Source organism: Limanda limanda, chromosome 6 (genome assembly GCF_963576545.1).
Source record: "Limanda limanda chromosome 6, fLimLim1.1, whole genome shotgun sequence".
Lineage (NCBI taxonomy): Eukaryota > Metazoa > Chordata > Actinopteri > Pleuronectiformes > Pleuronectidae > Limanda > Limanda limanda.
Genome location: NC_083641.1, coordinates 27338360 through 27352669, shown reverse-complemented (window position 1 = coordinate 27352669; position 14310 = coordinate 27338360). Strand labels below are relative to the sequence as shown.

The 14310-nt window shown below is 42.4% G+C and overlaps 1 protein-coding gene across 1 annotated transcript in view; it reads right to left on the bottom strand.

The window, feature by feature from the left end:
- LOC133003018 (calcium-binding protein 8-like) overlaps window positions 1–14310 on the bottom strand; it is a 51494-nt gene that overhangs the window by 21655 nt on the left and 15529 nt on the right. The window contains exons 4-5 of the mRNA XM_061072604.1: window positions 10281–10424; window positions 4165–4277 (exon numbers count right to left, since the gene is read on the bottom strand). Coding sequence (XP_060928587.1) covers window positions 4165–4277; window positions 10281–10424 — 257 coding nt within the window. The remainder of the gene's footprint in view (window positions 1–4164; window positions 4278–10280; window positions 10425–14310) is intronic.

Below are 14310 nucleotides of genomic sequence, written 5' to 3'. Positions count from 1 at the left end.
CCGCCGTTCGATTCCCAGCTCAGAATCCTCCAGGCGGGTTAATTAGCTGGATTAACAAGTCGTTCAAAAAGCCGATAGCACTGAGTGAGCGTGTGACGGCAGGTGAATCATTATCCTGTTGCTCCAGCTGGTGAAGATGTGACACATGAGGTGACTGTGAGCGAGCCGGGGTCACACAGCGAGTACTGCCCCCCCACAACCTCAGGGTACATGAATACTTCATGGAGAAATCCTACAAGATTCAAGAGGGAGTCGACAGTTTTATCTATGATGTGAATTTTAATAAAGAATCACAAAACTCCTGCAGCTGAATCAGGGTGAAAAGTTAATTTCATTTCTATTAAGAGCCATTGTAATTTTAATAACATCCTTCGAGGAATAAAATATTCAACACATCACTTTAACCAGCTCTGATCGTAAGGCTGGACCTGGTGGGGTGAGGCGTCTGATGCCAGATGGTAGTGATGATGATGATGCTTCACATGCAGCTCACACCAGGTTGTTCCAAACTGAAGATGCATCTCAGAAAAGTAAAAAAATCATGATGACGTACTCGAGCTCAAGCGGAGGCAGATTGTTGTAGCTCACATATATATTTAATATGTTCTATTGCTTTCTATACTGCTGTGTTATTCCTTGATTAGTTGCCCTTGCCACATCATGCACAGCTTTTTAATACCACAAGGATCGAACGCACAACAGAACCTAGTTAGATGATATTTGTTCTGTCTGTTTCAATACATATTCGATATGTTCAGTTGCAACTCGGCAGCATATTCAGATGTCAGCAGGCTTTTGTTCCTGCAGTGTACGAAAATAATGTGTTATCCCTTGAATAGGTGCAATAATACGACAACTCTGTTTAGTTGCAGAACAGAACAGAACAGAACATTGATCTCAGTTTCCTACTTGGCAATGTTCTGCAATGGTTCTTCGGGACAAATTGAGTCTTTTGGAGCCTTTGTCTGCAGCAGGAACACGTGACGTCTAAGTTCGCCCTGATCCTGACCTGAACACCACATGAAGACCCCCCCCACCCCTTGCAGGAACACAAGCAGTGAGCAGAACTAAAGTGTTGAGGATGTTTTTGTTTTGTGAATTTCTTCGTGTTCTGCAACAAACTGTTCCTCATACGACCATGAACGACCCCGACACAGGAGCCAGGTCCTTTCTGCTGTGACTCTGTCCTCAATAAAGATTGAGAAGTCAGGAAGGAGTTCACGATTTTATAAAAACGCCTTCAAGAGTTTTGTTCTCACTTCTCTGCGGCTGCTGGGTTTTCTACGATAAGAAACTACAGTTCTATTCACAAATAAGAAATCACTGTTTCCTTTGAATTTCCAAGTAAGTCAGTTCATTAATAAACTAGTTTAATTGAATACATTTAATTGGTTTGTATTCTTCAAAGAAAGATGATTAAACGAAGATGTGTTGACTGGATGAACTGTGGTGGAGATTTAAAGAGGAAGTTAAAAATAGACATGAAACAAACATTTCATTTTTATTAAAGAGTTCTGATATAAAAAATAGAAAACATAAAAGCAAAGCTATTGACATATATAGAGACTGATCATTAAATCCTACAGAGAGAGAGAGAGAGAGAGAGAGAGAGAGAGAGAGAGAGAGAGAGAGAGAGAGTGTATGTGTCAGTGATTCATATCCTTCAAACATTTATTCTTGTTGCATGTGGAGAATATTCAGTATAATGCTGTTATATCTGACAGCATTATACTGAACGACTGTAAGAACTTTAAAATGTTGCTTGAAATAAGTCGTCCTCGTGTAAATATTCACTTCACTCTTTGGTCAAGTTAAATATTATGTATAATATGTGAGTTTTAATGTTTTTTTTAATTACTTTTGAAATCAGTGTGTTCTGAGAATTAAACACTTTAAGTTGCATGGATAACGGTTTTGCCACTAGGGGTCAAAATAAAACCTCAAACAGGCTGGAAGACACACTCATTTTTTTCTTATGATGAACATCATGTGCCAAAAACCATAATATGAAAATCTGCAGAACTAATATGTTCAACAACATTATATATATATATTGTATTATATATAAAGGAAAAGTTAAATTAAAAGTATGATAGATTTGTTGACCGTAAGGTGGAGCTTTACCTCGAGGTTTCTGGCTCTTAAAAGGAAATTGTTTCACCCCAATGTCCGGTCTACATCTGTTTTAAATGAAAAGTAAATGAGATGACAATTTCTGATAATTTGGTTTTACATAAATCAATGTGCCCTGATTTAACGAGCTTCTGGATTTTAATTAGAGGGGAAACGTGAGCTTGACTCGTCCCAGTCGACGGTTCATTCAGTGCTGGTGCATACGATTAATTAGATTTATTTTGTCAAGAAAACTTAAAATGCATGATGACTTTTATAAAAGCTATTGTTCTGCTGATTCTAAAGCACAAACAGAGGAATTCTACAGGATCTAAAGTCTTTTAGACATTTAAAAACCAAACTTTCTCTTCACTACAGATTTTCCTGCAGGATGAGTGAACACAGAACAAACACGTAGAACGAGTCTGAGTCATGCTCCACAGTCCATTACCAAACCAAACTAGGCACACAACTGTAATACCTCAAGCAAATCATTTCTGTGAGGCGTGAGGAGAAATAATCATGATGAATCCAGGTCGGCACTACATTTCTTTCCTGTGAATCTGCTCCACACATCAGACGAGGTGTTCGCAGCCAATTCCCGCTTCCAGGCATCAATTCATCAGAGGAGAAACGTGGGTTTGGAAGTGGAGGAGCGACAAAAAAAAAGCTGAAACTCAGCCAAACCACGAGCATCAGCCTGACACAGACGGGTGGAATAAAAACTTTTATAGGCCAGACGCTCCTCTGCACGAGCCAAGGTCAGAGCGGGGGTCCGATGAGGCCGCCACAATCTCCTGCCCCCCCCAAGAAAAAGCCGGGGTCAAGACCATGATTACATCACGAGGACGTTACCGGCAAAGTGTGACGATCAGAGCCAAACGCTCCGCTCTCTCCCTTCATCCTCCCTCACTCTCTCTCTCTGTTGTCTGCTCATTCATCACTCCCTGTCGCTCTCACTCCGACGTTTCCTCTCTTGTTTATTTCATGTGAGTCTCCCGCACAGATGTTCAGAGTCACATCTGTCCGGGTCTCATTTAACTGTCATCCGTCACAATATCACTCAGAGGACGTCAGCTGCTGGAGACTCAGGCACCGCCCTTCAGAAGGACACAGGAACCGATGCCAGTGTGGAAACCTGAGTTGAATAAAGCATTTTTTTCCTTTTGCATGATTTATAGATTGCATTAGTGCCGAGGAGAAGGGAGGACTGAACACTCGAGGCCGAACCCCCGAGATCATTTGTACTTTTCAGAATCGTAAAAATCCTCTAATCACTGATTTGATTGTGGGAGACCGTCTTTCATCAGTGACAAGAGCAGCTTCACGAAGGGAGAGAATGAAATGAAGAGCATCAATCTCAAAATCTAATTAAATTCATCATCTCTTCTTTAGTCTAACTTTAAGTGGACATGGATTCTCCAGTTAGAGCGTCACTTTCAGGTTCTGCTCCGGTCCACCTGTGTTATCGTCTGTTTGACATCAGGATCATGCAGAGACTGCTGAGTGGATTCACACAAAACCTGCTGGAAGGATGGAACAAGTGCAATAAAATAACCTATTAAACTCGTTGCTTGGATCCGAGCAAAGAGGACAAACCAGGATTTGTTTATCACGTTCTTTAACATCGTGAGATATGAGGTTTTATGACCTTTACATGAATCTCCCAGACGATAATTCAACATCAGGCATATTAAAGGGACTGATATCTGTGAATGTGTGTGGAGATGCTCGTCCACAGACCAGATGGTGCGACTACGCTTGTGTGTGACAAAAAACAGTGTGTGTAGAAGTGTTATATGAAGGCTTGCATGAATGGGTGAAAGCTCTATAAAGGCCTGACTACAGTCCATTTACCATTGAGGTGTTTAATGCCTCACTTGCACATGGTGTGTGTGGCGCTGATGCTTTTCACAACTGGATGCAGAGGAACAACTCAGTCAGCCTGAAGTTAACTGTCCACCACATGACTTTAGTACAGAGGATCAGTTACTGCTTCTTTAAAACACAACTTATAACCAGCGCTGGAAGAAAGATGTGCTGAAGTCTCACCTGCCAGAAGATGGTGTCTATTGTGCTGCCCAGGAAACCTTCTCTCGTCTCAGACGACAGGAGCTTGGGTCCGAGGATCGTCATGAACTCATTGAAGTCCACCTGTCCATCACCTGACACAATAAATAATAAGTCAACAACAAACAATCTTTTTTCCAAATGTATTTTCTGTCATTTCAGTTTTAATCACACTGATGCTTTATTTATTTTATGCTATATAAAGTGGGTGAAACCTTAATACTGTAAATGACCAACATGGCAGAACCCACATCCGGGACATCGTGGTTTCAGTTTTGTACATAAGGAAGAAGTAGTGATGTGTCGTCCATCTTTATTTTGACAGTTAAGTCATTTTCTGACATGACTTCTGGGTAAAATCCGGAGAATTGGCTATGGAATTTACCCAGAAGTTCATTTTTTCACACATGCACAACTCAGCAGGAGGTTTTCTGCACAACAGCATCAGATAAATCCTGTGTTATTCAGCAAATCTAGCGGGGGATCGACCCCCTGTTGTTTCTACAGACTTTATACTTGGAGGCCCGGTGGATCTCGGAGGATTGCGTTCACACATGCACGTCCTCCAGAGACAATACAGAGGAAATGTCTAAAAGCAGCTTTAGTTTGTGACCAACTCCTTAAAACATATCCAACTTTGTGGATGCCAACGCTGCCATGTCAATATATAAAAAGCTCAATAAACATATTTGTAAAAAAACAAACAAAAAAAAAAAACATATCCCATTCACCCCAAAATTCATGATCTAATGAACGGTTTTTCTAAGTCTCCAAAACAGAAAGGGAAACATAATTGATGTGTTCCCGGGTCTGAATCTGTGGATCAGCTCCTCGTCTCGCTGTTAATCTCAATTTTACCATCTAACACAGGTCCCACTCTATCCATCCATTGGTTTGGAATAAGAGGAAGAGCAGAGAAACTAACAAATGCTTCTGGTGTCCTGCAGCTCCGGCTGATGAGCCTCTGAGCAGAGCACTCAGCTGCCAGCAGCCTGCAGCGGAATCCGTGTAAAAGCATCACGTGAAGTCGGGTGTTGGGGGAAAACAAGGACACAGGAATGAAGCTTCCCTGGATTAAATTAGTGTGAAACAAAACTGAATCCTTCGGGGCTGCAAGACATTTCTGCAGAAGCTCAGTTATTATTTCTCCCAGTGTTTGAGCCCTAAAAAGAAATATGTGTGTGTGTGTGTGTGTGTGGTTATTATCTGAGGCCGTGCAGCACGCCTCAAATCACACAGGTCAATACAGCATTCACTGCAGAGACCAGAGATAAAAACAGAGTTATTCTACTCCAGTGGATATGAAATGGATCAAATTTTACAGCCACAGTGTCGCTCTCAACACGGAGCTCCTGCAGAGATCATTGATTCCAGTCACACTGATGTGAGATCCTGCTGATCGCTGCCAGCACCGAGCAGGAGAGGAGCTCAGTCACATGATCGAGGATTCACCTCCACGTCCCGGTAACTCTGCAGATTCATATTTCCACTCCTGGGTCGAGGTTCATGTCTTTGTTTAGTATTGATATTCTAATAATTTAATTTGACACGCGTGCGTCCTGTTCGTCTGACGTGGGCTCCACCTTCCGACCTGACACTGATTGATGCGTAGAATAAAAGTCGTGTTTCTGTTTTAATGGAGGAAATGAACGAAACCGTTTCACCTCGTTAATTTCGTTTCCACTGTGATATCATTATGGTTCTAAAACCATTAAAGTGAACGTCCTCATCATTAAAACATGATGTCGTTGGAGGTGAAGACTGCAGGCGATCCTTCTTCCTCCTCATTTTCTTCTTCTGTGGTTTGATTTCATCTCAACTTCCTGCAATTGCAAGTCCGGACCCAGACCACCCGGTTCTCCACACGTCGGGAATATCAGTTCACTCCGGTGATTTTAGTTTGGACTCAACGGAAAGTTCTGAAAAATCTATGTTAAGATGAGCTGAACTCCAATATACAGCAGAATTTAAAGCTGTGATTAATAAAAGCTAAAGCAAGAGGAAGTGAACTGAGGATTATTTGCTGTTTTTTAACATTCCCCCTGTTTGTCGCGTCCCTTTTGTAAACAAGTTTATATTTTCTCTTCCTGTGTCGGTGGACGAGGACGGGACCTTGTCAGAGGAGAGTCAGCGATGCAGGACGACTCGATCTGCCCCTGAACCTCCAGTCCTCTCAGCAGGAAGCTGGCTCTGTCCCGCCTGATGCCACTGACTGCTCTCTGTGTTCGATCCAGGGAACGAGAGACGACAGCAGAGAGAACGTTGGACTGGGTGAACTGGTTCAAGGGTAAGGGAGGATATAGAGTTTGTGTATTTGCAAGGATCAGGCTACACAACCTGTGAAATGTGTTGTATTTCCACTGAAACTAAAGACTGGATGTCACGTGAAAGTCTTTCTATAGCACATTTACTGGTTCTAGCTTCAGGTTTAATCCATCAACGTCCTTCCATCATCTACTCCCTGTCTCCTTTGAGGACGGCAGGGATTTAGATTAATCTGACTCCAATCTGCATGTCTTTGAACTGTGAGAAGAAGCTGGAGTATCTGGAGAAAACACCCACGCAGACACGGGGATAACATTTCAAACCGGGACTTTCCTGCTGTGAGACGACATCACTAACCGCTGCACCACCGTGACACAGAGGCTGAATGGAACCGGACCAGAGGACGAAGACAAAGACTGAACATCTGTTTGAGGAGAGTTTATGGAGACTTAACCAGAACCAGAACCAGATGCATTATGGGATGATGGACCTGATAATGGAAAAGCCCTTCAGAGCTGTGTGTGATAACGTATCAGCGTCTTCTCGCCTGTGTCATTTATTTAGTGTAACTTTATTATTATGAAAAATGTGGGATCATTATTAATCCTCAGGCAGTCGAACATTTTAAAGTCACAACGAAATAAAATATGACTCGTCTGGATTCATAATTCTCCTGATGACATCACATAAAGCCTCTTTCCCTCCTGGCAGCACGAGTAGAAATAAGAGAGTAAAGAAGATAAATGCAGGACTCGATGAATCAAATACATCGATTCCATCTACACTGTATATTCTGCTTTAGGTAACATGAAGAGGAGATAGTTTGGATTTATATGTTTATATGTGAAAATCATACCTTTTAACAGGCTACATTAACACTGACATAAGGAAAATTAAAAAGATATCTACATATTTTCCATTTCCACCACAAACTAAGCGGAATATGAATGTTTTAAGTTCCATTCAATCATGTTATTCATGACATTATGGGCTGTTAACATGTCCTGTCAGATATCTGGTTATTCACTGTGTGTGAAACCGTCGTCACGGTGATGAAAACCCAAGTGAAGGAAGGAGAATACACAAGGGTGCAGATGTGTTGTGAGCAGCTGTGAGAATCAGATCCATCGATCCCGAGCTGATCTGCAGAAGATACCGAGGAGTTTCTCTGCTCGTCTCAGCCGTCACATCCCTGTGATTGTTATTGAGCTCCGTTCGCCCTCGGAGGAGAAGTGAGAGAGTCCACTGCTGCAGCCGCTTTGTTGATTCACTATCGATCGCCCGCGCTTCACTTTCTCCTGAGGTGTTAGTGACCTTGAAGCCGTGTCTCTCTTGAAATGAAAGTTTAGATCTGCGCTCGACAAACATTAACTTTTCATTCCCTCCTGTCTTTAATCTGACTCGTCTTCAACTGGAGGAAGCACGAGTTCGAGTCTCGCTTCAATAATTCATTGTTGTGTTTCCAGCGGATTCTTTGTTGTGACACAACACAGGAAGAGAGAGGATGAGAGCAGAGAGCTCGGACTGTGACGGACTCAGATTGTGTGGATATCGTTGAGATGCCACAAAATCATTATTTATTAGGGAGGCAAACAGATTCTGTGGTTGGAAATTGTACTTTGGAGAACGAATGATAAAAAAAGTGTAAAAACAGCTGTTTACATCTGGATGAGGGTTTAAATCATCTTCAGTTTTGCATATTATCAAACTAATCAGTCGTGTTACAGGAGCTGCTTCAACCTTTTACTCCTCTAAACAAAACCATCAACTGCTGCAACAAAGACTGAAAATAAAGATGGATGAAACAGCTCCACTTTCTCCTACATATGAAGATGAAGCTAAAGAATATTGGATATATGGAGATTCACCAATCGTGAGACAGTTCTCTGCTTGTCAATCATGACGTTTTTATAGCATTAAATAGGTAATTAACCAGTTTGGATTTTCTACAAGCTGGAGCCGCCACAGAGCCCCATCATGATGTCACTCTTTAAGTCTCTGATTTCCCAGCAGCCCTCGGGCCGCCTTGTTGCAGCAACATCAACAATAGCGGAATCCAGCGTCTCTTCCACAGTCGGTCTCCTCCGCAGAGAAATATTCACTGTCAGATTTATTCTGATTTCTGCCGCACACATGACAGAGAAGGGAATGTGTCTGTGTGAAACTTGTTGGATCATCTGAGTGAGACGTCTTCAGTGAATTATCAAACACAAGAAACAACTGGAGCAACCGGTCGGTCCTCAGATTCAATGAGGATTAAATATCACAGCTGATGATCAGTCGATAGAAACGAGTTCTGGTGCTTTTAATGGGAAACAGGTTTTCCTCACAACTCACGTAAGATTCCACACAGAGACACACAGAGGAACCCGGTTAATAAATAAACATCTCTTCACTTCTCTGACTTCTCAGAGACAGAAAGCTGCTGTGACCTTCATCAGAAAGTCTCTGGAAGCTGCCGAGGCCCGAAGGCAGCGCCGGTCTCCTGAGAGTCTGAAGCTCATGAGTCAGAAGAGGAATAAAGACACTAACTCCTGAAACTTTAATATCCAGCCTTGAATTTACTGTAGTTCTCCCTCCACACTGAGGCTGAGAAGCAATTATCAGAGGCTGAGGAAGCGGCAAGATGAATATGAATGTTTTCCCAGTGATCAGACATTTGCATATTGCTATTTCTTAATCCCTGCCTTACAAAAATATTAAGCGACTTCCCTTTTTAAAATGTCAATCTCATTTTATACAGACGGCTTCGCTGTGTGACGGACGTGTTGGTGTTGTGTTGAGAGAGAAGTATTATATAGGAGGTCACTGTGACCTTTGACCCCTGAAATCAAATCAGTTCATTCTTGAGTCAAAGTCACAACTGGTCAGAATTTGAAGGAATTCACTGGAAGGCAGATCTTTAGATTTCAGGTTGAAGTTTCAGAGTCTGAATAAACATTTGGGTCAAACTTCGAAGGATTCTCTCTCTCGAGGCGTTTTCCAGATTCCACGCCGACAAAGAACAGAAACGTTTTCCTTCGACCACTGAATTCTAATCAATTCATCTTCGAGTCCAAGTGAATGTTTGAAAAATAATCCCTCAAGGTGTTTTTAAGATGAAAACTCAAAAGCAAAATGCCTCTGGTCGCTGGCTGTCGTCGGTGAAGAGTCAGAATTATGTGACAGGAGCCATGAGTCCTGTCATATGATCATAAATGATTATATAAGCTTCAGGTCATGTCTATAGTCCCTAAAATGCAAAAATACACAACTATGCATGATATCAGTTATCATGACAAGTCCAAAAATGTGTCTTTAACATTATATTTCTGTCGACCTTGACTTTGACCTTTGACCAATCAGCTCCAAAAGTTGATTAAACAATATTCTGCTTCCAGCTTTTAGATTCACCTGCTGCTGTGAATACTTCTTATCGTCTGATTTCGTTTTCACCGAACAACCGATATCAAAACCTACAACACCACAACACGTCACGCGTCTGTATGTTTTATAAATATCACGTACTTCATTTGAGTTTCACATTTAACGTGTGAAGCGGAAGTGACGAGTGGTCGAGATTGAAATCAGTGCACGGAGCATGAATGCATGAATAACTGTCACATGGGAAACGTGCACACGGAGGTTTACTGTAACTGTTTCCTGTTGATGAAACCATGTCAGTGGCTGAAGGTGTATTTATATCTGTGTACACATGAGGGGAGGAATCCAATCTGTGCCACTCAGTCCACTTTACACCTGTGTGTGTGTCTGTGTGTGTGTGTGTGTGTGTGTGTGTGTGTGTGTGTGTGTGTGTGTGTGTGTGTGTGTGTGTGTGTGTGTGTGTGACTCACCATCCATGTCTAGTCTCTGCATGATGATGGCCAGCTCCACCTCACTGGGCATGTGACCCAGCGAGCGCATGGCCATGCCCAGCTCCTGTTTGGAGATGAACCCGTTCCCGTCCCGGTCCAGAACCTTGAACGCCTCCCGGATCTCTGCCAAGACAAAAGCAGTAAATCCTCTGAGCGTCTGTAAACCACAGTTCTCCTGCCTCCTGCCTCCTGCCTCCTTCCTCCTGGCTCCTTCCTCCTTCCTCCTGCCTCCTTCCTCTTGCCTCCTGCTTCCTGCCTCATGCCTCATGCCTCCCATAGATATCATATATAAAGACTAGATGTCTTGTTCGACGGAGCCGGACGTCCGCACATGGCGGCCATCTTACCAAGGGCCATCTCGCTCACCCATAACATTGTGTTGGTAGTGGTAAATAACCATAACTTGCTCAATTTTCCACCGATTTTTAAACAAATTGGTTTGTTATAAACGTCAGAGAAGTAGTTATGACACTGCAGTTATGACAATTATTCATTTTTTTAGAAAATAACATAATAATTCATAAGTATGCAGTGTCATATCAACATCTCTGACGTTTATAACAAACCAAACCGTTTAAAAATCGGTTATTTACCACTGGCCAGCAACGCAGATGAGACATAACCTAACCTGTGTAGATTTCTTCTCTTTGGCAGTGATTCATTTCTCACAGCTTGGAATTCTTTTGTGATTTTTCTAATGAAGTTAGATGGGGTTTCTTCCTCCTCCCTCGTTCATCATGGTTCACACACCTGTCTCTCCACCTCCCTCCCTCTCTCCTCCCTCCCTCCCTCTCTGACCCAGCTTTGGGCTGCACGTTATGCAATTGGCCTCGCACCACTGACTCGACTTAACAAGATCAAATCCACCCATCGATTCATTCTCTCCACCTGCTGTCACACCTGCTGTCACCTCCACTCGATTCAAAGCTCTTACACTCGCCAGCCAAACTCTTTGTTTCCTCTTTTCACATGTGACACCTCAACCTTTTAGTTTGATCACGACTACGAGCATTTACACAGGAGCTGGGTTGTGGTTTGCTCAAGGGCGTCTCCTCTGAAGTGAAACGTGTGACCTTCAGGATGTAGAATATCACTGCTCAGTTTGCAGATAAAGAGAAATCACATTAAACCAACAAACAGAGGGGAAGTCAGCATTTTAAAATCTGCTCTGGTTCAACATCGTGTGTAGATTTATGCTGCGATTCCTCAGGGTCTAATCTTCTCTGCAGTTCCACCTTTACCTGATGAAATTACTTTTGTAGTTGGCAGCAGTGGGACAAAAAGAGACGTATGAGCCCAAGTGAACAGGAAACCTCGGTGGTTTTTCATATTTCACTCTATAGTGACCCGAGCTTGAGACAAATCAACTACAGGAAAATAATAAAACATCCTAGAGTGCCACTAAAAAACAGCAATTTCTTGTTGAGACTCGGCAGCAAAGTTAAATCAATTCAGTGGCTGGAAAGTCTGGAAAAGCAAAAGTGTAGAAAGTCGACTTTTCATGATCACTGCTCCTCTCTCAAGAATAGGATTCATCAGAATTAAAAATGAATGAGCCTGAAATTCAAGAACAAAATTTTTTATTAATCAGATTTATTAAAGGCCCCATGACCTTTGACCTTTCAAATCAAATCAGTGGATCTGAAAGTCGGTGACAACATTTGTGCCAAATTTGACAGAATTCCCTCAATGAGCTCTCAAGAAAACTTGTTCATTCGATAAAAAAGTCTTTGTGTGATCACTGTGACCTTGAGCTTCACACCTGAGAAGGTCGTTGGAATATCACTCATATTAGGTGATTCTGATCGTCATATCTTTTATATTTTCCTCCCATTTTCAATGAGTCCTTGAAATCAGCAGTATTCCACATCAACGTCTTGGGTTTTATGTTTTAATTGAGGTGTTGACACGTCGAGCTGCTGTAAACTCGTTTCCTCGACTCAGTCAGAGACTCGTGCAGAGTCGAGTCAGCAGCCACTTGGACCTTATTAAATGCATATTTCATAACTGCGGCTGCAGACAGGAGAGGCTGCGCGGCCGCAGGAAGGAGAGAGTGACAGGCGTCTGGTGTTATTAAAGAGAAGATGAAAGTCACTTCTCTGAAGAACACAGTGATTGCACCGCTGACGTGCATGAGCTCACCGACGGGCACCGGATGATCCGAGGGCCGGGAAGTGGAAAGGATGGTTTCACTCCGTCCGGCCCGGGAAGCAGAGGGAGAGGCTGACTGCATCTGACCCAGCAGCTACACAACATACAACATCTGTGCAACACAACGACTCCATTCACTACACATATTCTCACACTGCACCTGTTGATACACTTATATAACAGTTTTTATTCTGTACGTTTCTATATTTCTTACATTTCCTGACACCCCACTGATGGATTGATAGAGGATTATCTTATCTTATCTTATCTTATCTAAGTATATTAAAATGATGCAGCGAGACGACACTGCAGAATTTAGTCAAGGCAGCAAAGTTGTATTTATAAATCCCATTTCATGATTCAAGTTGCTTTACAGGGACTTTAAAAACAACACTGATACTAAATGTTAACAAAAGTTTAAAACCATTTTAGAGCAAAATGGCAAAATGGAGAAGTATTAGAGCCGTGATGTACTTGATGTTGATTCACACATTGGCATCATAAACGTTGTGTTCTTAAACTGGCTTTACCGATCTAGAAATAGATAGAAATAATAGAATATCATAAAATAAGATATAAGAATATAAGTACAATACAATGAAATGATGGTCAGCACCATCAGGCGGCAATTTTGGTACAAAAAGGAGAAGAATATAAATCTCACCCGAGTGTAACTTTATTTCTGTTGATTGTTTTTTATGAGCAAACGAGCTGTGACAGCTTCTTCTGACCTGAAACAACCAATTCCCCAAACTGCACCAAAAACCCGTCATTAAGAGACAAGCCCATCAATCAGCGAGTTACCTGCGACTCGGAGCCGCTCGGGTGGAAAACGATTCGGAAGCAGTAACCGAAGCGTAAAATCAGGAATCGTCTCGTAGAAAGTGAGACCGGTGTTGTGACGGCGTCGAGTGGCTGCAGCTGATGAGAGGTCAAAGTCTCTGACCTGCATCCGAACACCATGTCACTGTTTCATCACACAGCTGCTCCACCGCAAATAAACGCTCCATCATCATTTGGGACAAAAGCTTGTTTTAGAGAAAATGTTTTCCAGGATGAGCACAAAGAACCGCTGACAAACCCCCCCCCCTGCATCGAGCGGCCCATGAATAAATCCATCAGGGATTCAGGACTTTATTGAAAACTGCTTCCTGAGCATGTAGGAGCAGAACAACAACACAGACCAGATTTATAAATTCAAATGACTGCGTCCACTTCAGGCACAGAAGCTTCCAGCCAAGACTCCCGAGCTCTTTGGGAGTTTTCAGCTTCTTTTATGACCACAAATCTGACTTTTGTTGCAGCAATAGTTTCACCAAAAGGAGCAAAACTAAGAAAACACAAACTCGTAGCCGAACCGAATCCTGACGAGTTGGTTCACGTTGTGTGGAAGCGATGTTGTGCGGTGTTGTAGTGTTAACGAGGGCGTGTGTGTATCGAGTGTTGGTTCACATGATGTCAGCTGCTCCACCTCTTACCTACATCACATCTGTGTTGTTCGGCTTCACCAGAGACACAGCTGCTGCTCGTGCTGCTGTCGTCACCTGAACTTTAACTTCATTAAAAACTGACCTGAACTGAGACGTCACCTGACAGGTAATTAAAAACTTTGCTGGAGCATCAACTGGTTTGATCGACACTTCTTGTTTACTGGTTTTTGTCACATCTGTTGCTTATGAACTTCGGATTATAGGTTCTTCTACTTTCAGGCACTCCAAGCAGAACCTGAGTGGATAAAACATAACTTATGTATCTGTAATCAAATATTTAGTAATATTCCCCTTCGAGAATTATCTCACTGTCTCTCTGAAAAGTTCCTCTACAAAATTAGGGTTGCAGATCATTTTATATCATTAAA